The sequence below is a fragment of the Xiphophorus couchianus genome, chromosome 5 (assembly GCF_001444195.1).
Source record: "Xiphophorus couchianus chromosome 5, X_couchianus-1.0, whole genome shotgun sequence".
Taxonomy (NCBI): domain Eukaryota; kingdom Metazoa; phylum Chordata; class Actinopteri; order Cyprinodontiformes; family Poeciliidae; genus Xiphophorus; species Xiphophorus couchianus.
The window spans coordinates 14844459-14866718 of NC_040232.1; the positions used below are offsets into that span (position 1 = coordinate 14844459).

The 22260-nt window shown below is 40.6% G+C and overlaps 1 protein-coding gene across 3 annotated transcripts in view; it reads right to left on the minus strand.

The window, feature by feature from the left end:
• Positions 1-4377: 4377 nt before the first annotated feature.
• dlc1 (DLC1 Rho GTPase activating protein) overlaps positions 4378-22260 on the minus strand; it is an 81933-nt gene continuing 64050 nt past the window's right edge. For all 3 annotated transcript variants that reach the window (XM_028016733.1, XM_028016734.1, XM_028016735.1), the window contains 13 exons: positions 22128-22199; positions 20533-20614; positions 19026-19089; positions 15383-17034; positions 14720-14899; positions 12664-12823; positions 11580-11787; positions 10965-11181; positions 9637-9751; positions 7945-8160; positions 6871-7088; positions 6584-6757; positions 4378-6064 (listed from right to left, as the gene is read on the minus strand). In XM_028016733.1, the coding sequence (XP_027872534.1) occupies positions 5965-6064; positions 6584-6757; positions 6871-7088; positions 7945-8160; positions 9637-9751; positions 10965-11181; positions 11580-11787; positions 12664-12823; positions 14720-14899; positions 15383-17034; positions 19026-19089; positions 20533-20614; positions 22128-22199 (3458 nt within the window). In that variant the 3' untranslated portion in view covers positions 4378-5964. The remainder of the gene's footprint in view (positions 6065-6583; positions 6758-6870; positions 7089-7944; positions 8161-9636; positions 9752-10964; positions 11182-11579; positions 11788-12663; positions 12824-14719; positions 14900-15382; positions 17035-19025; positions 19090-20532; positions 20615-22127; positions 22200-22260) is intronic.

A 22260-nucleotide genomic window follows, 5' to 3' on the forward strand; every position in this document is an offset into this window, starting at 1 on the left:
AACTCTGAGATAATACATCAGTGTAATGTTGAGTAATTGGTGAACAAACAGTTTGAAAGTGTCAGGTTACCAGTTGGATAAAAGAAAGAAAGGCAACTTCTCTTCCATCATGTTGCGATGCTGCACAACAGTGTTCTCCTTGACCATCCTCATATTTTGGGGTATAACTTTTTGTGTGAGGTACCGCTGCAACATGAAGAGAAAAATAATATAACAAAAACAACTCTTAAAATTTGGTTGTGCATTTGTTTTCAGCTTCATTTTCTCTGACATATTTAATGTGCTTTTGGTCCCAAATTATTAAGTTTCTAGAACATCCTTCTTTTTCACATGCTAATAAAGCTGAGACTGAAGTAAATGTGCAGGAAATCTGATTGGAATAATTTTTTCAGGTCAATTTCTTTGTTATATTCAAAAAAGATGCTATATTAAAAAAACAGTAGTGGAATTAAATTTATTGAAACAGTTTTTGCTTAGTAAAAAAACCGAGTACTTGTTATTAATGTTTCTTAAAAACATTGATAATTCAATGTGATAAACTTGGAGAAGAAAAAAAAAGATATAAATGTGTTACATAACTCTTTAAAAGGGTGAGAGCTGATTTTATAAGAGTGATAGAGTGATACATTTCGGCTCTCACTTCCACTTTGGTTTTGGGGTCCATAAAAATACAATTAACACTGAACATCTGATGCTTACAAATTTTTTGCGGTATGATTTAAAGAAGCACATAATGCAGGACGTCTGGATCACAAATATTATGGAGGGACACTGCCCTCTAGTGGTTTGCTGTTGCTCTGCAGTAAACGTGTAATAGATGCTGCCTTCACGGAAATTACGGTAATCCTTCTGCGTCAAACCAAACCAAAAACCAGCAGCATAATGAATAAAGAATAAAATATTCCTTAAATACAAGTGAATCTATATGTGAATAAACCATTCCTAGGAACAAAACCACTGCTACATGCTGCAAGATGGAAATGGCAGATGTAAGTATTTACAGCAAAGCATGAACTTTCATATTTTAGTTCTTTAAGCTCTTTGTTTTCATGTTATTTCAGCTAAAACAATCAACTGTTGAAATACTGAAAGGTTCAAGCTGATATCTGTTGTCCGTTTAACTTTTTACAGAGAAAATACCAAGACGAGGCATTCTAACAAACACACACTCACACACTCCTCTGTTCAGGTGAGATCAAAGCTGAACTTTCAAAACAATAAGTAGGCTATGACAAAAAAAAAAATCAAAAATCAGCACAGTTCTATTTGAAAACACTACTTTTAGGATGGGTTGTGATGGTGGCAGCAACATGCTGTGTGATTGTTTTTTTTCCCAGTAGGGACAGAGAAGTTAGTTAGAATTGATAGGAAGATGGATTGATCTAAACACAAGTTAGTTAATACTGTTAGAAACCAATGGCACTAAACACACAATCGGACCTGCAATGAAATGGTTCAGGTCAAAGCATATTTGTTTTACAATGGTCCAATTGAAGTCCAGATCTAATTACAATTAATGATACGTAGTTAGATGTGAAAACTGATGTTCACAGAAACTGTGGATCACATTTGGGAGCTTGAGCGTTTTTCTTGCTTTTTTTTAACCAATGAATGAAGATGGTGTACATAAAATCACAAAAAAAAGTATATTTGTGGTTGCAACACACTTTAGTATGAAAATGTTTAAAGGTTTATGAGTAGTAATGATGAGTACTTATGATGTACTAATTCCAATGCATTTTACACTTTGAAACAGTGTAAAGTGAGCTAAATGTGCAGCACCCAGACCGAATTTACATGGTACAACCACGAGAGGGCAGCATGGAGCTAACAAAACAAATGTAGATTGTGATTTGCCCGTAGCAACTCAACACAGAAGATTAATATTTCCTTCACTTCTATGTTTTTTTTAAACTGTTCAGGCAAAACAATGCTTTGGTCAAGGAAAAGGAAGCTGTGATTCTGAGATAATTATCTCGGTGATCAAAATATCCCGCGGTGTTTCCGTCCATCCCAACTCTACTCATTCAAAATGTTTTTGCTTGTGGTTGGCTTTTTATTCTTCTTTTTTTTTTTTTTCAAATAATGCTCTTTTATTTCTGGTATAATAATTTTCTTCTCCCATAAAATCTAAGTTATGAAGTTGAACATGCTCCATTTTATATAAGCCAAACAGTGAACCGTTCATTTTTTGTGAGAATTATGAAGATGGGATTATTGCTCTTTTGACAGACTTAGATAAAAGTTTTATCTTGCAGAGAAGAGACAGTCACATCCATTTTCTTGAGAGCAGACACTTTTTAGGCAGCCGTTGGAAATGTCTGAAACATCGAGCCATGACAAGGAATAATACGAGCAAACACCGAGACTAAACTTTCCTGTGTTGACTCTTAAAATATAGTCTTATCACAATGGCATACCGTTCCTGTTACCACAACAGTACTACAGGTCATCCATCACAATGTCTTACGCCACACTGGATATTTTATAGTTTTTCCTTCTGTATTTGCCATCTTTTTTTAGATTTACAGTGCCATGAAAATGCAGCTGTGCTCTTGGAGATTGCTTGCTTCTCTTTTACTTTTTGTCACACTGTCATGCTTTAGATCATCAAATCCAATATCAGACAAAGGTAACCATAATAAATACAAAGAAACTGTTTCAAAAGATCTAAAAATGTATCCAAATCAACCTGGTTCAATGTGGAAAAAGTAGTAGCATAGCATGTCCTCAAGCAAGTTTGAAAAGCCTCCAAAACAGTTCTGCAAAGGAAAGTGGTCTAAAATGTATCCTCAGCGATTTTAAATAACAACTTTTCCAGTTGTTGTAAATGCATAAAGGCAGTTGTTGCTGCCAAGCACAGCACAATCAGTTACTGGTTTAGGAGTCAGTCAGATTAGTGAGCCAGGTTGGTATGGATTGCTTTATTCCCTTAATAAATAAAATCATGGGCCTTTGTTGTACATCTACTTTAGTTAATTCTGCCTGATGTTAAATTTGGTTTAATGAGCTATAGCATTTCAAGTATGATGAAAGAGAAAAAAAATGAAACAAATTTGTAATGGGGCTTGGGGTAGTGGTGCTTTATTACAGCTGCCAGCTGATGTTGGATCTGAAAATGGTGTTCAACTTATTAGTCATTACAACAAATGACTAATGGAGGATACATGTAATGGTCCAGTTAAGAGTCAGATTTGTTCTCTTTAAAAAAGAGAGAGCACTGGCTGAAGAATGTACACATTCATATGCATTTATCAATGTGGGAAACCTTCTGTGACAGATTCTCAAACAGCAGTGCGGGAATGCAGCCCTGGCGCTGACTCCTGCTTATCTGGAGCTGTGCAATCTCTGTGAGGTGTTTGGGCCGCTCAGGGGAAAAACACGTACACAGCCCCAAAAGAAAAACATGCCAGTCAGGGGGAGAACAGTTCTCTCTGGAGATGTTTACGTTATTCAAAAAAGGAATAAAATCAAGCCTGATGAATGTTATTATGGCGGCTGTGAGTTGCGATTACTTATGCAAGATGCTTACTCACAATAATATTGAAAATTACACAGCACTGACTAGGGTAATTTTCTGAGTAAATGGTTGCCGCATAATAATCAATCACAGAAAATCCCACAGACTTTGGAGCAACAATGTTTTTTTGAACTGTGTTTTGTTTGGCAGCATAGCAGTCAGAATTATCAGCAGTGTAGAACTGATGCTTTTCTAGTGTGCTGTAAACATTTAGCTGTCACATCGCAGTTATGATGTGGGCGACTTGGAGAGTACAGTAGTCATATTGCGATCGGAAGATAGTAGGTGTAACTCCAGCTTTCTCCTGTTGAGAGCAAGGAACGGACAGTTTTCGAAATGGGTAAATTCCCCTTTAGTGTAAGGTATGTTGAATAAGCATTTCCAGGTTTAAGGAGCGTAAGGTCTACAATGTCTGGGTAAGATCAAATTTCCTGATATATTGTAACACTTTCCCAAGTGGTTAAGTCAAACAGCTCAAAATTGGCAAAAAGGTCCGTCCTCGCACGGTTAGAGCCCCTCTTGCTTTTGCCACATGACTGCCTGGCCTCTTATTAAGCTTCCCCGCTACAGTACAGCAGACCCCACAGTGTTCTGATAACAGAAACTTATGTAAGAATAATAATTAGTAGTGGGATCACTATCCTCCTGGCCTCTCTAGTCCTATCACAGATTTACTGGTGTGGAATGGAGTCAAGTCATTTGAGATTTACGGTGTAAAGGGTCAGCGAGAGGGAAAAGCTGCAGTTGGAACAAGCTGTGGTTTAAATAACTGCCTGCAGAATTTTGGAAGGTAAAAAACAAGCCAACGAAAAAAAAAAAACTTTACAATTTACAAAAGAGAACAGCAAACAAAGGCATTATTTTAATACATTTAATAGTGCACTTTAATTAACCTGTACAGAAATAATATTAATAATAAAAAAGATAAAACACATTTCTGTAGCACAAAGCTTACCATGTACAATAAAATAACATAAAATGATACAAAAACACACATATTTGAGGTATAAATATATTTGCTTTAAATTAACTGTCATTGTCATGCGTTATTTGGCAGAGACACTGTTACAGGTACAAACTAGTAGGATATAAACAAAGGACTTAGTGAATTAATTACACACTGAGCACAAACAGCTTGGACAGTCTCCTATCGAAGAGCGTCGGTGCTAGAAGAAGTTACGTGGGCACAAATCTCTATAATTACTTTTTAAACACAGCGAGACAATAGAGAGAAAGACGCTTACGCAAATAGATTTTTATCCTTCTTGTGAAAAAACACATTCAGTCTCCCCTCTTCTTTACAGTAAAACCTGTAAAATCCCCACCTTTATAAAAGGACATTTTTTCTATCTCTCTCATCTTTCGTGTAGCTGGAGGTTTCAGTTGCAGTGAGTTGTGTCTTCTGTTCACTTGTGCACAATGAAAATGGAACATGTATAGTTTTCAATATATTCCTAATAGGATAGAATTGCAAATAAAAAAAGAATGTGAACTGTGCTGTTTTTGAGAATAAAGCAAACATTGATGCCTTCTAGGATGAGCTTTAGCTTTTTCTTTATTTGGTCCATTAAATCCGTTTTTTTTCTCTCTTTTTTTCTCTTTCTGCTCTTCTCTTCTCTTTACAATCACTAACGAACTAACTTTTGGCACTAGCACGGAGACTAAACCCGTCTTGTGAATCTTCGCAAAGATCAGCTTCCACATACAACCCATGACTCACTCAAATCCTTCTGGAGGGGATTGCAGCGACTTTTATCTGTCAGTAGATGAGATCCCGACTGATCGGTGCTTTCATTCTGGTGAGCCAGCCACCGGTCCTCCTCCTTCTCTACCGGCAAGCACTAAAACCCTGCGTGCAGTCGCCCACCTGTCATCTCACCATATCCTCTTTTATTTCCACTCTGTCTGTGGATTTGCATCTGTCCTCACCCACACATTCATTCATCAGCTCTTAATAACATCTACAGGTCCTCCTGTGCTTCGCTGTAACAGAAAAGTTGGTCAGAGGCAACTTGAGGCGGACGGCCACATCAACTTTTTCTAACTAGAATATTTTATATGTACATGCTTTCCTCTGACTGTAAACCAACACGACAAATATGCACTTAGCATTTGTTGCTTTGCACACACCCGCACACACAAGCTCACCCATACCTTGAGTCTTCTTCGCTTCTCAGAAGCCGTATCATCCCTTAAGATAAAGTCAAAACCACACATTCCGAATCAACAACAAAATGTCTCCAGGATGAGACATGGCTGTGTGTGAGTCCTCACAGCAGTCCCAACAAGACCAGTTTAGTCAGTCTGTTTTGACTCTGGGGAAAATGAGTCCTTGAATCGGGGCTCCATACTTTGTCTTTTTTACTGTGAATATGACGACGACTTGACCCCATCCAAAGTTGCAGACCAAGAATTTGTTGTGGTCTGAATTGCACGCTGCCTATTTATTTATCCATGGAAACGGTGAAGGAGTCTCTTATTCGCGCCACCTCAGCAGCACACAGCTGTCCGTGGAGTTTATTGTACCACTCTGGAAAACGACCCCTACAAAAGAAGAAAGAGATTTAGTGTTATGATGACGCAGCTCTATGAAAATGTTGGCGTATTTAGTGACAAGCTTGCTTTAATCAGAGGTGCAACGATCAGGTTTCTATTTTTGGGTTTCATTAATGGTCTGACCTGCTGATTCCATTTCTAAGATTCAGCGTTTTTTTTCAATAGATTATGACAAATAAAACGCGAACACTATTGTTCATGACCTTTGATTGGAGTTTAGTTTTAAATGGGTAAAACAGTAAAGGATTTTAAGATTATACCCATTCATGCACCAAAGTTCACATCCCCAAAACTTATCTAATTTTTACTGAATTCAGGAAGCACTTCAAAGTACATGTTGGTAATTAATTAATTTATTTTTTACTAAAAACAGAAGGAGACTTTAATTTTGATGCATTTAATGATTTGGGAATTTTTTTCCCAGTGTTTGATTGAGCTGATTCTGATCTCATACTGATTGGTGCATCTCCAGATATGATCATCCTGGGTTCAGTGTAAGCCACTAACCTGAGGTCAGTTCTGGAAATGTGCGTGAGTCTGGATTTGTTGGTTCCACAGGGCTCTATGTAGTAACGTGAAGTGAGCACATTGGCGCGGACACCCACCACTGGCACCCCTTCGTGGTCCACAGACGTAGATACAAGTGCACACGCACCTTTTGGTAGGTCCGTGATCCATGTTCTGATAGTAATAATCAAAATATTTTTGCATTAATGTGAAACTTTGAACTAAAGCGAAATTTTTTTTTGAAAAAAAAAAAAACAAAGCATGAGGTGATAAGAAAACAAGTCTACCTTAGCACCAGGTGGTCTCTGGTGGGATGCGGTGCCATGACGTTCCGAACATATTGGTAGATCTCTGTCTGCTCATCCAGCGTCTCCACTACTCTGCTTTCCAGTAGATCCTCGTCCCAGTGACCCTGCTCTCGCAGCACTCGGGTCAGAACTTCATCGGGACTCGCTGGAATCTCTACAGTGACTTTCCAGAGCCTCAGTGGAAATCCATCGTGAACCTGCAGGACAGAACAGAAACGACAGATAACATTACACAAACATTCTATGGGACATTTTGTGTCCTCTGAGATAAACTTGAACATATTAATCAGTTAAAAATTATTGTCCTGTTATAGCTACAATCTACTAAATATGTTGTTTTGTACTTTAGGTGTTTTTTATGTGGTAATGGGGATGATACATGGTCTCCATTTTCTTTTAAAATTAAAAATCCAAAAGGTGTTTGGATATATTGAGAGAGAAAAGGAATACGTATAAATGGACACCAAATTTTGAAAATCCTGGATCATTTCCCTTTCACTTCTCCATTTTGTGCTACTTTGAGTTGGTCAATCACAAAAAGTCTCTTCAAAATAAATTCAAATTTGTGATTCAGAGTAAAAATCCAACTTAAATTTTACAGCTGTATTTGAAAATGATCTCATTATGGTCCATCAGCTGCTTTGTTCTCCCATCTGACAGTAAAACATAGCCGCTGTGACTTTCACACAGGAGAAAAGATAACTCTGTCCAAGTCTTCAAGCACGTTCAGCACAGGAAATGTAGGCCTGGGAGAATAGAGAAGTTGTGTTTGTGTGTGTTGCGAGATGAAGCTGATGTCATTCTGGGAGAGAGTCCAGAGCAGAAGGGATGGGAGCGAGAAGCCAAGAGCGCAGCCGTTTTCACACGGATGCCTTTCTAGACAGGAAACCCTAATTTCTGTTTTTCCACTCACTATTTAAAAATGCAAGTTGAACATGAAGATGATAGGAAACGGAGATGGCAGCTTGTTTACATACCACAGACAGACTAACCCATATTTCCTTTTTTTAAAATGAATTTCACCAGCTGGGTGTTTACTTGAGGTGGACTTACCTTCCTGCAGGCCAGCTCTGCATGCTCAGGCGTGGAGCAGTTGTCGTAACCTTTGAACTTGTCTTTTGCCTCCTTCAGAAGCAGGTCCAGGCTGTCCTGGAGACAGGCTCTGTAGCCCCCCTGCCCGGCCTCTTCACCAGCCAGCTCCTCGAAGCGCTGCGGCAGCAGAGCCTGCTCCAGGTATGAGTTTCTGCAGCGGTTCATCTCTTCGGGGATCTGGAAGGAAGAATCCAGCAGATGGAAGGTCAGGCCATTGCAAACCGTGAGGTAGTAATAAATGCTGCTTCACCAATTTTGTTTTGAGAGGCTGAAAAAGTTTTACTACAGCAGTTTTAATTGGTTTTACAGATTTGAAAAAAGTGATCAGCTAAAACTCTCTAAGGTCTCCCTTATCACAACTATCTCCCTGGTTTATCAGAAACTATTACGTTCTCCTTGGACACATCCGTGTCTCCTTGGATGCAGGATTTGATTCATTTATATTTCTAGGCTTATGCGGCTCCTTTCTTGTTGTTTATCTCTTTCCTCCTTAAATTGAATCCTGACAATGTATATGTCAAAGGTCCTCTGAAAGACTAGCTCAGATCAAGATAAATATATGTTAATTTCACCCCTGCTTCCTCCTGAGGAAATGCAAATCTAATCAAATATCATTTAAGGGCTTTATTGGGTTTACTCACTGGATAAGAGCACAACAGGAGGGCAGGAAGTTTGTCCACAATCTAATAAAGGTTTAAATGACAAAAATAAGTCAAATGTGTGTCCCTTTAGCTTTTACATGTCTGAGATGAAGCTGCAAGACAGAGCATGTTCCATAAAAAAAAAAGTTGCTCCGATAGGGTTTGCTGATTATTTAGTACACCTTGTAGAGGGAACACACAGTACTCACTGGTATGTGCTGTACAAATAATTGTGTAAGGATAAACTGAAGACAAAGTAAATTGTTCAAGATGGAGTCAGTCGGGACATTTGTCACAGTGCTGCTTGCATAACATCCATAAGAATGGCAAAGATGAGTTATATAAGAGGCAGTGTGTTTACATGACAAATGCATGGACAAAAAGCATGTGACAATGACTCAATCAGCAACGCAGGGTCAAGTCGCATTTAAGCCGTAAAAACAAAGACTTTAGATATGACGTAGACTTGCAGCCTAAAGACTCAGGATTTGACTTGGATTTGCTTTCTAAAAACTAAAAACACTTTTTTTTCCGATAGTTGTTTAGCTAACAGCAAAAAAAATAAATAAAACAAATTATATATATATATATATATATATATATATATATACATATATATATATATATACTGTATATATATATATATATATATATATACTGTATATACTGTATGTTATTTAAAATAAAAAAAAATTTTGTATCATTAATAAATTCATCATAATACCATAATAGCAGCTACAGTTAGCTAAAAGAAAAAACAATCAATAAAATGTCAAATATTTTCATGTTAAAAATCAAGCCATGCAAACCAGTAATTTAGGTTGACTAATTAGGCGCACTTTAAGTATGTGAATGCTAATAAAGTTAAGAAAGACTTGAGACTTAGAGAAAAATATTTCATTGTTCTCTGGAAAGTGACGGGCAGAGTGAGGTGGAACTGAAATCAAAACAACTTTATGCTTCAATCTACCATAAAGAACAAGTTTATGTCCTACTGCGTTTGAGAACTGACCCTGAAAAGCTTCCTGCACTCCTGGATCATGTGTGCCAGTCCATGCGTGGCAGCGAGGTTCTCATTCAGGTCCCTCTGGTCAGGTTTTCCCAGCATCTGCTTCCGGTTCATCACCCTGTCACAAGCCAAAAGAGAAAGAAAGAAGATTTATTCATCACGACAGAGTGGAAACAAAGGGTCAAATGGTACAGAGCCGAATTCCTATATGTGGAACAATGTCTGTCTAAGTAGGTTAAGATGTAACCTTTTCTATTTCCTTCCATCTCTTCCCTCCATCTACAACATCCTACTCTTTTGTTTCCCTGGAGTGACCTCTTCCTGTTTTTGAAATATCCAGGATGCTTCATGTTATGTAACATAAAAAGGAAAAAGAAAAAGACACAGATCATGTCAATCACAATCAACAAGCTCCCTACCAACGTCCACACAACTATCAAAAGAGTCAAAGATGAGACTGTTGAGGTATTTCATCTCAGTGTGTTACTCTAGCTGAAAAACAGCAGACAGGAGGAGGCCTTGAAAGGTCACTGGAGTGTCTTTCACCAATGTAATACAGGATCTGCATCAGATGGATCAGCTGCACGAATAGTATTTATAGTCACAATCTTTCCATTAGCGGACCTCAAGGTAAATGTAGAGAGGCACTCATCAGGCTTTTCCAGCATGTTTTTAGGTTTCTTTAAGATTCAGTCTATTTTTTTTTCTTTCAGAAAAACAATAACTCATTGAAGGTAGATAGATGTCTTACTCGGCATAAAAATGAAAAAAAAAATCCAAATTATTCTCATTCATGCAACAAAGCATGCAACCTAAACTCTATCTGATTTTTATTAATATAAAACAAAGTTCATCCAAGGGCGCCATGCTGGGTTTTGGGTTTTATAGATGAAAAAAGTTGGAATAAGTTGGTTTCAAAAAAAGAAAAAAGTACAAAACTCCTTTTTATGTGTTAGACCTACCAATCACTGATCAAAGCTGATAACTGGCCAATTCTGACATGTGGATGATTAACTGGTGCATCTCTAGGCAAATGAGACCACCGCATGATAACACACAACTTTTTATTTGGCTTGTCACTTTCATTGTCGGTACTCTAGTTCCCCACCCCCACCTCTTTCTTCTTCTCTGTCCTTTGTCTCTTTGTAATTGTCGTAGCTTGTCCAATTTTCTGCCTGAACCAGATACAGCCTTTGGTGCATTTAATAGTATACTGCACATTGGGAGGAATAACTGAATTGCAACCCTATAGAGAATAAATCTTAATAATAAATCTGATTTTTAAACTGACTGGTTAGTTTTTCAATTCCAGACTGTTCACACTCGCACACCTGGGAGAGGAGCTCTCTTTGCGGCGGAGAGTGTTGAGGTGGAAGAGTGACGGCGCCAGACACACGGCCAGGTTGGTGGGCGTCATCTGGTTCTCTGCCACGCTCGCCGTCACATCGCAGAGCAGGCACAGCAGGGTGCGCAGCGCCTCCCGGTTCTCGTCTGGCAGCAGCAGCACGGCTGCGCGGGTCGCCTGAAGACGGAGTTCCTTGGGCATGTCTGCAGGGAGGAAGAGAAGGCGGCATTTGTCATGGCTGCTTGTTAATACAATTATCCGCCATCATGCAGCATCATGTCATCTTTTTATGCAGAAATTGGTTAATCCAATAAGGATATTCTGTAAGGAGCCACTTCGTCGGCAGAGTATGAGCAATGGCAGGGCTTGAAAGTGGTGTGTTATGCAAGACACAGGATGTTCATAATATATCTTTTTTGGACAGGACTCCGTTGACTTGATCTTATTGAAACACTTTGTGAAACAGTAGGGATTAAACATTGTAGGATTCTTATGCTACACAGAATTATACACAAGGTGATAAGTATCTACAGAAGCAAAAAACATTATTATGAGATGTAAAGCTGCCTACATGAGCCTTCGTCTTTTTTTGCTTCCTTACATTGATAAATCTGTAGGAAGGTCTCAGACAGCTTGCTTGTGAGCAGCGGTTCAGGCAAATCTCTGAAATACTGCTTCAGCATGTCGGCGACGTCATAGGCCGACTGGCCCTCGTAGTTGACCCCTCCACCATCTGCGCCGCTTGCCTCGTTCATATGGCGAAGAGCTTGTATGCGAGATTTAACTCCAGATTTCCTGAAAAGGCCAACCTGGGAGGAAGACGGAGGAACGTCATACATTCAGCAAATATCTGAAAGGATAACCCTCCTTCCTGGTTGCACGAGAGTTTGTTTTAGGGCATAGGAGCTAACAGGGCTGAACTCACAACTATGCAAGGCTGACGTTTGATATAATGTGGAAAAAAAATATGAAGATGTTCAAAAGGTAAGAAAATACAAAGAAACACTGAAATCCAAATTCCTTACCCGTTGTGGTAAGATTAAATGTTTTCCCAATAATCCATGCCTCACATCTTTTGAATCAATAATTTGTCTTTGAAAAGAAAAGGAACATTCTTGACTCATCCACACATTAAGGGCTTACAGTTAATTGGAGTTACATCATAACAGAGATTGTTGACTGTATTCGAAAGAAGCTCCCATGACACCCAGTGTGAATTCTTGTACAACACACTGTGTAGGACCTCATCAGAGGCCTTTTTGGGCCGTATGAAGAGGCACTTGGGGAGAAAATGGGGACTAAACGTCCAGGCAGAATATTTTCTCTGAACAGAGGCGCCTTGTCCCATTTGAGAAAAAGGAATCCTTCTTCTCTCTATTTTTGTGCTGCTTTACCAGCTATTTTCTCCACATACGCCCATTCTGTATGTATGAATGCACAGACGCGCTTTGCTAAAGGAAACGAAACAGCATTCACAGTGCCTTGCGAAAGTTATCATACCCCTTGAACTTGTTCACATTTTGTAACATTCCACAAGATTATGAATACTTTTTCAAGACACCGTATGTTTGGGATGTAAGAATGGAATTGAATGGAGGTTTGATTGACCAGATGTGTAGGAACAAAGATCTAATACAATTTGTGCTAATCTGTTTACATGTGTACATCTGGGCAATTAGACTTACCTGGTCAAGACACTGATTGCGTAAATAGCGCATGGCCTGCTGAATTCCCTGAGGAAGTGGCTGGCCGGTTCGCTGGACGATGACTTGGAGCGGCACACCGAACACGTTCCGGTCTTTGTAGTCCCGCACTTTGATTCGCTTCATAAACTTTGGCACAGCCCTGCAACACAAACACACAAAAGAAAAGAATGTAGCTGTAATCTACAAGCAGGTCATTTTGCTTGAGACTTAAGGTAAAAGGCCCCCACCAAAAAAACTAAATCAGAAAACTAATCCGATTTCTATGGAAATAAACTAAAAAGCATGCATGTTTAACATAATATCTACAGCATGCCTGCAGATATTTGTCGCCACAAAAACGAGGCCAGGACAAACCAAATACAAAAGATGGAGGTTGAAGGGAGATGCCACAAATTTACTGTGGACAATCTTTAGCACCTGTTAATTTCATTGGATGTTCACTGACATGGCCACTGTTGGCCAGCATGACAAAAACCACAAAAGCTGCTGTCACCACCATCCCGTTTCACACAAACCTGCCCACAGATTTATAGATTTTTTTCTGTATGGGTGTGAGTGTGTTTAGCAGAGTGCCTCTGTGCGTGACTAGGGACAAATGCGTCTTTGTAAGACCAGCTCACAAGACTCTGGAGTACTTCTGAGAACCCCAGTTTGGGAAAAATGAAGAAAAAGAAGCATTTTATGATCATGGATGGAATTCTGAATATGTACGAGGGACCAACAATCAGACTCTGTCTTTCAGAAAGACTGTGATCTGCCATATGACTGTCAAGATGCCTTCTGTTTTCAGAGCAAGAAAGGCCCTGAGCGAGAGAAAAACATAGGAAAAAATATTCTATTTGCTATTAGTTGATCAGAAAACTTGAAAACTACCCCAGGTCCATTTGGACACACTGTAAGGGCCCCATAGAACTTATTGTTTTTCTGTTAAGACTTACTGGGAATTTATTGGCTGACTGGAGCTGCTTGATTTTCAGATTCAACAGTGACAAATACGCCTGTGAGTAAATATACCACTCTCTTCAGTGTGGATGTTGTTATTGGAAGGAGCTAGAATTTAGTTATCTTCAATATCTGAACTGAAAAAAAATAGTTTAAGAACTGAGATATTTCCAATATTTTCAAAGTGTTATGCTTTGCCATGTGACTGTTTTAGACTGTAAGGTGGTAAGAGAGAGCAAGTCATTGGTAGATAGCAAGAAAGTTGGACATATTTTATTCTGAGCTTTCATCCTGTTTTGAAATGACTTTAGATTCACTTATGAGTCTAAAGTCAATTTTCAGTCTAATCATTTTCTTTTGTTTTAAAATCCTCTTTTTGACATTACACTTGTTAATAATACAAATAAGGACCTCTCATAGGAGAAGAGCAAGAGAAAAGTGTGTTGAATGCTGTTCAAGAGAAGTTAGAATAGGCTGAACTGTATTCAGTTTCAGTTTTGCATGAACTGAAGATGACAAAACATTTAAAATATTGGTATATCTCCAATTTTCTGTTATCTTTCAGGTTTATTATGACTTTCTAGAGCAAAACTTTAATTTGCATTATAGGTTGGAGCCTGGGGGAAAATCATAACCAGTTGTTATACATATTAAGGACAATGAGTGAGAGTGAATATTTTTTAAATAAAGTGGCTCAGGTTGCTGGCTTAGAGGGTGTTCTTGAAATGATAAGTTAAGAAGGGGGCAGCTCTTTCGTGCCTTCAGCACAGCACCTTGCGTGTGAACAGCCATAATTGCACCGTTAAAAAGAAGACAATGTGCACCCCTTCCCAGCAATTATGAGCCTGGGAAAAGAATGTGAAACCCAACCTCTGTGGACAGCCGTCACAGTACCATACAACAACTTGCAGATGGACTGCACTGTGAGGCGGGTGGAACTGAAGGGTAGTGCCTGGTTGAATGGATTATGTTTTGGGGCTTTGAGAGGGGGCCGGGGGGATAACTTATAAGAACAAATGTGACCAGTTGCAGCCTAAGGGCAAACAACTTAAGACGGCTCTAAAGGGCGTAAACTCCAAGTCCAACCACTCACCAACTGAAGCCATGCTTGTTTGTCGGAGTGTGCTTCTCCAGGAGAGCAGTGAGCTGCAGTAGAGAGAGTTTTTGCAGCAGATTCATCTGCAGCACAGACTGGCAGCTGATCTGGAGCTGAGCCGAGGCCAAGCTGGGGCGGTGGGAGTTCTGGAAGCTTGGCCAGCGGAGCTTCTGTGGTCTGGAAAAGAAGAAGAAGGCACAGATTGAGAACTCAGAAGGAGGAACGATGATTAACAGAAAGAGCAGTTAACCCCCTGGGACCTGTGTCACGCTTTCGTGTGTACAGGAATGCTAAAAACAACACAGAGTATCCAAATACTGTGTGTGGTCGAGTGATCTATGTAGGGATTACGAAGACGTATGCGTACAGCAATCAAGAGATTACCTAAAAGAAACCAAGAGTAATTCTGCTGGTAAATTCCTGAGAGTGTAGAAACAGTCTCCATGGAGACAAGAAGGCATTCCTGAGAACCTAGCACCATCATGTAAGAGGAGAAGCCTCAGCCTGTTCTTCTGTTTATCGTTTACTGGCAATTTCATTTAGAATATTCTTTGCTTGTAGGCAACTTAGCATTCATGAATGAATACCAATGAAGAGAAAACAGTTCTTTAATAGCCTTAAAGCCTGAGTAGGAGGAGAGTTTAGCTTGTTTTTACTGACCTGCTGGTTCGAGTAAGAGACGCTCCCACGCCTGAATCTCTTCTCTCCCTCATCCCATCCTCGACGTCGCCCAAGGGGTTTCCCGTGCTGTCCTGGTCACTTCCGTTCTCTGTCTCTTCCAATCTGTTCTGCAGAGGTGAGGAGGGGCACGGCGATGCCGAATCCAACGCAGAATCAGAATCTCCTTCTTCCTCTTCATCCTCCTCTTCTTCCTCCTCCTCACCGGCCACAGCCTCTGACCAGGCATTGACGAAGCCGGTGACATGTTGGAGTACCTCCTCTAGTTTGTGTTCGTCTCCCTCCTCATCCTCACCGTCCTCTTTTTCGGCATAGGGGACATTGTCATAAAAGCTAAGCCGGCTGTCGATTGACCCTGAAGAGGCGCGACGCTGACGCCTGCTTTGCCGTCCCCTGAGGATCACTGAGTTTCCATTATCATTCCCATTGTTGTTGCGCAAACTCCCATCCTGCAGGGCTTTGGGGAAAGTTCCAGGCTTGTGACCTTCAGGCAAATAGAAGAAGATCGTGCCCCCTTCTTCATCCTCCTCCTCATCTTCTTCTATTTCTTCTTCTTGTCTACTTTTGTCTTGAGCACTGCAGTTATTCCTGCGGTTCTGCTCATTGATGGACATCCCATCACTGGCCTGGCAGGGGATGGGCGGTGCTGATTTGGGCTGCGGCGGCTGACAACTCAGCTCTTGCTGGAGGAGGCTAAAGGGATCAAAGCCCTCCAGATACATTCCTCCTCTCTTACTGGAACCTGCTGCTGTACTGTGACTGCGAGCTCGAGTCACCGGACTCGGTGTGCTCACCGCGCTGCCACTGCTGGCTTCAGACTGACTGCTCCCAGTGCTTCCAGTGCTCCCATTGCTAGTCTGAGTGGAGTACGATACAGAGCGGTTCCGGTTGAGAGTCATGGTCTGAGCAGGATTGCAGTGGTGATTGAGGTTGATGCTTGAGATGTCCACACAATTCAGCCTCCTCAGTTTGTCGTCATCAAAGCCTTGTTTGATGACAGGTCCGCTGATTTCTATTTTCCCTCCGACTGCGCTCCCTTTCTTTTTTCTCTTGGAAGAGGTGCTGCTGCGTAGTCGCAAACTCTCCATCCTCTTCAGGAAGCTTTTAGCTCTTGAACGAGTGCTTTTGCCACTGCCACCTTCTCTATCAAGACTTCCTCCTACTGTTCCTGCTTTGACATCAAAGGTGAAGTGTCTGAGGGTCTCCAGGGGCGATGGTGGCAACCCATCAGACAGAGAATCCTCATTTTGACCTGCTGATCCCCCGGTGCCTGAGGATGAACACATGCTGGCTACTGAGCTAGCCCGTGTGGCACCAGCAGGTACCACTTCATTTATCGAGGCAGCACCATGGATCTTTTCCTCTCCTCTTCCTCCACTCCCACTGCTATGGATGGAACTCACTTCAGGCTGCTCACTGAGGTCAGTCAGCACGCTCTCTGAACTGTTCCCTTCACGCAGAGTCAGCTTACCCTTCTGGGGTACTTGGTCTTTAGGAAAAGAAACTTGGACGGCATCTGTTGGGAAATTGGAGAAAACCTCCAGCTCTTCCATCCGGGACCATCGCTTGCTGTCCCTCTGGAATGTCCAGCGGCCACTGATGGCACAAGGCTCATCCTCATCTGAGTCCTCACTCTGAATAGGAAGCGAAGGAGGGGACAAGAGAGGGAGGAAGCAGGAACATGGGAGGGGTAGGGGGGGAGGGCAGGAGAGCGGGAGGGAGAGGAATAGTTAGGAACATTTTCCACATCTTTCACAACATTCCTCACTGCAATCCAGGAAACTCGTTGGAGTTATGAATCCTTTTTCCAGAATTGTTCTAATTTTAACCTACATGGCATATAATTATGTACAATACCTGACAAATTCTGTCATAACACAGGATCCTTTACAAAATGTCAGAGGATTTATCAAAAGCCAGTGACATAATAAGGAAGCAAATTTGGACAAAATGACCTCAATCTAAGCTTACGGTAAGCTCATTTCTCTCTCTTCAGATTGATTGACAGACATATACATTACACTATGAAGGCAGCTGCCTTTACTGAGCTCCAATTAATATAAAAGCACCAAGTCCAAAAAATGTAACCCCCCTAGTTTGGTTAATCTATCGCAGACCCTGAAGGGCGTTCAGGAAATTCCATTATGACCCCCGTAGCTCGCAATGCAGCCAGCCAGACTGGGGTCACCACCCCCACCCAGTCGTCGTGAGACGACTGGGTGGGGGACGATAAGTCCGTCGTGAGACGGACTTATCTACACTAATTGAAAATATAAAGCACTAAAATGTGGGAAGATTTTGTCTTTTATTTGGGTTAAAAACTCAAACCTAGTTTTATTTTCAGCTTTGATGACCTTATGCACCTTAATTTGTCTTAGGAAAATATATACTTTATTCAGTGATGTCACAGATCATGTATGGTAAGACAGTTTGTTAACTTTATATTTAAATTTTTATAACCAAACCAACGGATCTGGAATTAGTTGATTTTGAACTATTATTGTGGTGTCTTCTTCATATGAAAACCCAAGAAAGTTGTCAGCTAAGGGTTAAACATAAACAGCTTCCAAAGTTCAACTGAACATCAATTCAAAAATTGGGAACCAAATAATTCTTCTATTATTGGTCCAAAGTCAGGAAACATCTAAAGTAGGTATCCAAATACAAAATGGTACGATTCACCCTAACTATACATCTGTGAACAATTAGGTTACACAATTTCAAATAAAAAAAACATAACTGTGCTCAAGTCTCCAGTTATGCTGGCAAGCATGTGAGAAAACAGTCATGTTTCATTTGCTGCACACAACGAGCACCGACCACTCTGAAGCCGAACTGAAGCCATTTGTCAAAGTTTTGCAGATGCCTTATCCACAAACCCTCAAGCCACCGAAGCATCTGCTGGACCAGCGACCGCTTTGAAGTTGTAAAGTGAAAATTATTTATTTTCTCAATAATTCAACCCAAGAAATAAATACCACAAAGAACGAGACCGAGAGACGGAGTAGTGATTCTGAAGGGATGGGGAATGCAAAGACATGAAGAGATCAATGCATTCCTAAGTATTCTGCGGAGGACAGAGGGGGTGCAGTGTCTCATAAGAGTAGAGGAGTCAAAGAGGTTATTTGCCTCTTTGACTCCTCTACCTCTGTTGACTCCTGAAATGAAAGGTGACACAGGGTGGGTCATCCTAATGAATACCACCACCCACCGAACAAGGATGTTACTATGCAGCCCTTCAGGCTGTTAGGGAGTTATGGTTGATTTGAAACTGGGTAATTACTGTCACAAAGTGTCACTGTCTCAGTCAAGATGTTTGGACTGAAAATTGTGTTGTTTAAGACTGACCTTTTACCGATTTGTCACTATATGATCCAGGTGAATGCAACCCCTTGATGTTCCTCTCCCTCCCCCAAGGGTCCTTGCTATCTTGATGTATAAATACTCTCAATATTTGCCTTTTTAAAGATGATGAGAGGAAACATCACTCCACCCAGTGTCCAGTGGTCGATCTCACAGTTGAAGTGGGGAAATTCAATTGTGTTTCTGAAGAAGTTGTCAAAGAAGTTGTTTTTCTTTGTTCTTGATAATACAAGCAAATGCAAGTGTATGCATGTGCACTTACCCTCTTTCTTTGTGGAGAGATCTCCAGTCTCATTAGAGCACACTTGTTGAGAGTGTTCAACCTCCTGCAAGTACAAACACATGTTCGAAATAAGCAGGCTTTAAAAGTTAAAGCTCCTCGACCTTCGCTAGAAAACAAAACTCTACCGGAAGGAAAGGAGAAAGGAGGAAAAACTGAGCAAGTGGAAGAGCAAGACAACAGAGGAAGGTGGGGTGCCACCAGTCTGGCTAATGAGCTGCTGAAGGATAATCCCCTAGAACAACGGGAAGAGCCCGATAAGCAGTGAAATCTGCCAGAGTGGAGGAGAAAATGTAGGGAGGGGACCGAAAGCTTATCCCTGCTGCCACCTGGAGAAGGGAAGAAGGGTGGTGGGGTTGAGGTCCTCTCTCTTGTGAGCTCTTAGAGCATATCATGTAACAACGGAGAGATGAAGTGATGGCAACTGAAGGATAGCTATGAGGTGGAGGGTGGGGCTGAAAGCCTTCCAAGAGAAGAGATGCTACGATGATAGCCTCCAGATGTACAGATGGACACCTTCTGGATTTTATGAACAAGAGTTGACAAGTTTGATTAAGTGGCTAACTCTATGAAAGAACCGTTACCTCACTCCAATGAGTTAATTAATATGACAGAGATAAAAGTAGTCTTTCACTGTGAATATCACTGCAACTACCAAAACTGAATCCCAGTCAGATAAAAATTTAAGGCATGGATATACTTGAAATCTTAATTCAATCACAAGTGATTGAATTAAGAAAATTAGAACATTAAAATTAGACCATTTCCTAATTTTAATGTTGGGTTTGGCATCTAAACCAATCCATGTTCGACAGCCTCCCTTCCCGTTGAAAAGCTGGAAGTAGAAGATCTAAAGTGTAAATATGGAGGAATCCCATAGAGAGCTGGAGATATCTGTGCAGAGCAGATAGCATTGTATAACCTAATATTGTGTAAACTAATACAAACTACTTTCTATTCTGAATGCCATTGGAAGGTGTGAAAAGCACTTAGTAGATTGTTTAAGAATATGTGGAAATTATATTTGTTGCCTTAAAAATGAACTGCATTCAGCTGAGAGTAGCGCTAACAAGAACATTACAAACAGAACACCAATAACAGGTACATCAAGTTTAATTCAAGAGTATTAGGCTGATAATTCCATAATTCCCTAAATCAGATCAGGGCACCCCTACGAGAAACTTTTACTACCACAATGATGTTAGCATTCTACAGAATGAGAACAATGCCAAATTCTAAGACTCTTTACATCACCCTCATATCCAGCAGGAGTGAAATATCTGTATGGTGTGAACATACAAAAGAAAAACACTGGGTATCTCATTCTTATCTCACATTTCCTTAATCTAATCAGAAATGTTCTAAAGCGAGTCTCCTTTTGAAGCTTTCTGCTTTAGATTTTGTATAAGGGTCAAAACAAAATACCACTCAAAAGTAAAAAGAGCACATACCATCAAAAGTAAAGGTTGGATATGAGTTGTTATCTCACCTGCAGAGAGCCTCAATAGCATCTCGATCAAGGAAGTCATGGTCTCTAGTGACTGACGATATGTCAATGGGAAACTGGGAATCTGAAAGAAACACAAGAGCCAGTGGTTAGGTTAGTGTTGGCATTTTGTGCTCCTGATTCAATCAGCATGCTGAGATAAAACTAGAGTTACCATACCAAAGACACCCACCTGCTCAAACACCTAGCTACTCCCACACCCCCACTCAACCTTGATGAAAAGCTAAAAAAGGAAATGCCGTCTTAGCCGACCAAACAAACACAGCTGCAGCTTTCAGGCCATGCAGGCAGGGGGGATGTGAACCTCAGGGGTAAAAGAACAGGGGATTGATTGAACAATGACAATAGGTACTCCATCGCTGCTACTTCCTTCTCTGCTCCCCTACAACAGGACTGCCTCTTCAGCTGAGCAGTATCTGGCTAAAGGGATAGCACCATGCCTTAAAGCTAAAATAACTAAGATTTTTTGGGGGGGGCTCATGACTGGAATGCTGAGGATGGAAGGACTCTGACGATGCTGAAGATGGAATGGGTTGACCGTACCTCAAAATAAGAATCTTGGATCTACACCCCTGGGGCAAAGGCGACAAGAAAACACCAGGCATTTAAGACCACAATCTTTAACCTACTAAAGCTGACTGGAGATGCTCTATCAGTCTGTTTATCTTTAGAGGGGCAATAGTCATGACAGCACAGATAATCCAGATCTGTCTACAGATAATCCAGGGGGAAAATGACTCCTGCTTGATGAGCACTGCTATTCCCTGTTAAGTGAAGATGACAGAAAGATATGAGCTGAATTTACCCTGAAATCTACCCCTTTCTTCTGTTAATTAATGCATAAAGGGATACCAACAGCTGCACAGAAACACAATAGCCATTCAACTCTAATAGGAAAACCTTTCACGGTTAGGTGGAAACTTGCAGCGACCCGCTGACAAGCATAGCTTAACCCTTCTGTCATCATTCTGTAATTACATAAAGGCAAATGGCATGTTACATGAACTGTTGGATATACTTTGGTCAGTGTGTATTTTAAAGCTCAAGCAGAGCCAGTGTTGGGGTGTATGTTTAGCAGAGAAGTTTTGGTTTTCAACAGTAACTGTACGTAATATGTTGGAAATGTGGAGCAAACTAATGTATGGATGGAATTCCTTCTTTTCATTGCTGCTAGGAAACACAGAGAAGGAATGTTATACTATGCAAAGTGTGTGCACGCATAGATGCATATGTGAATGCTGACCTTTTGTATTTCAAACAAAGAACATGTGGAAGGATGTGTGTGCATGCATGTGTGTATTTTGTACAGCACATGTGCTGTACAAAATAAAATAAAACACTGAGCTAAGTATTGACTGGTTATTGTGATCAAGGAAGACCAAGGCTTACCAAAGATGTGACTATAAAACTTCTGCAATTTTAGGTTGTACTTTTCCAACACAGCATTGAAAATGATTTATTGAGATGCCAAAATAAAAGTACTCTGAATGAGAATATCTCCAAAATGTAATTTCATCCCTTGTAAAAATCCATTACACATGCTAAGTGTGTTTGAAGAGTCCCATGGTGTTCGTTACCTTCATAAAGCTGGGCGTACTGTGGGAATCCTGCAGCTCGGAGCCAGGTGCAGGCCTCTTTGGCTTCGATTTCTAGACAACGAAGACAGGAATCATAGAGAACCAATGTCACAATGTGAAAATCATTAAAAAT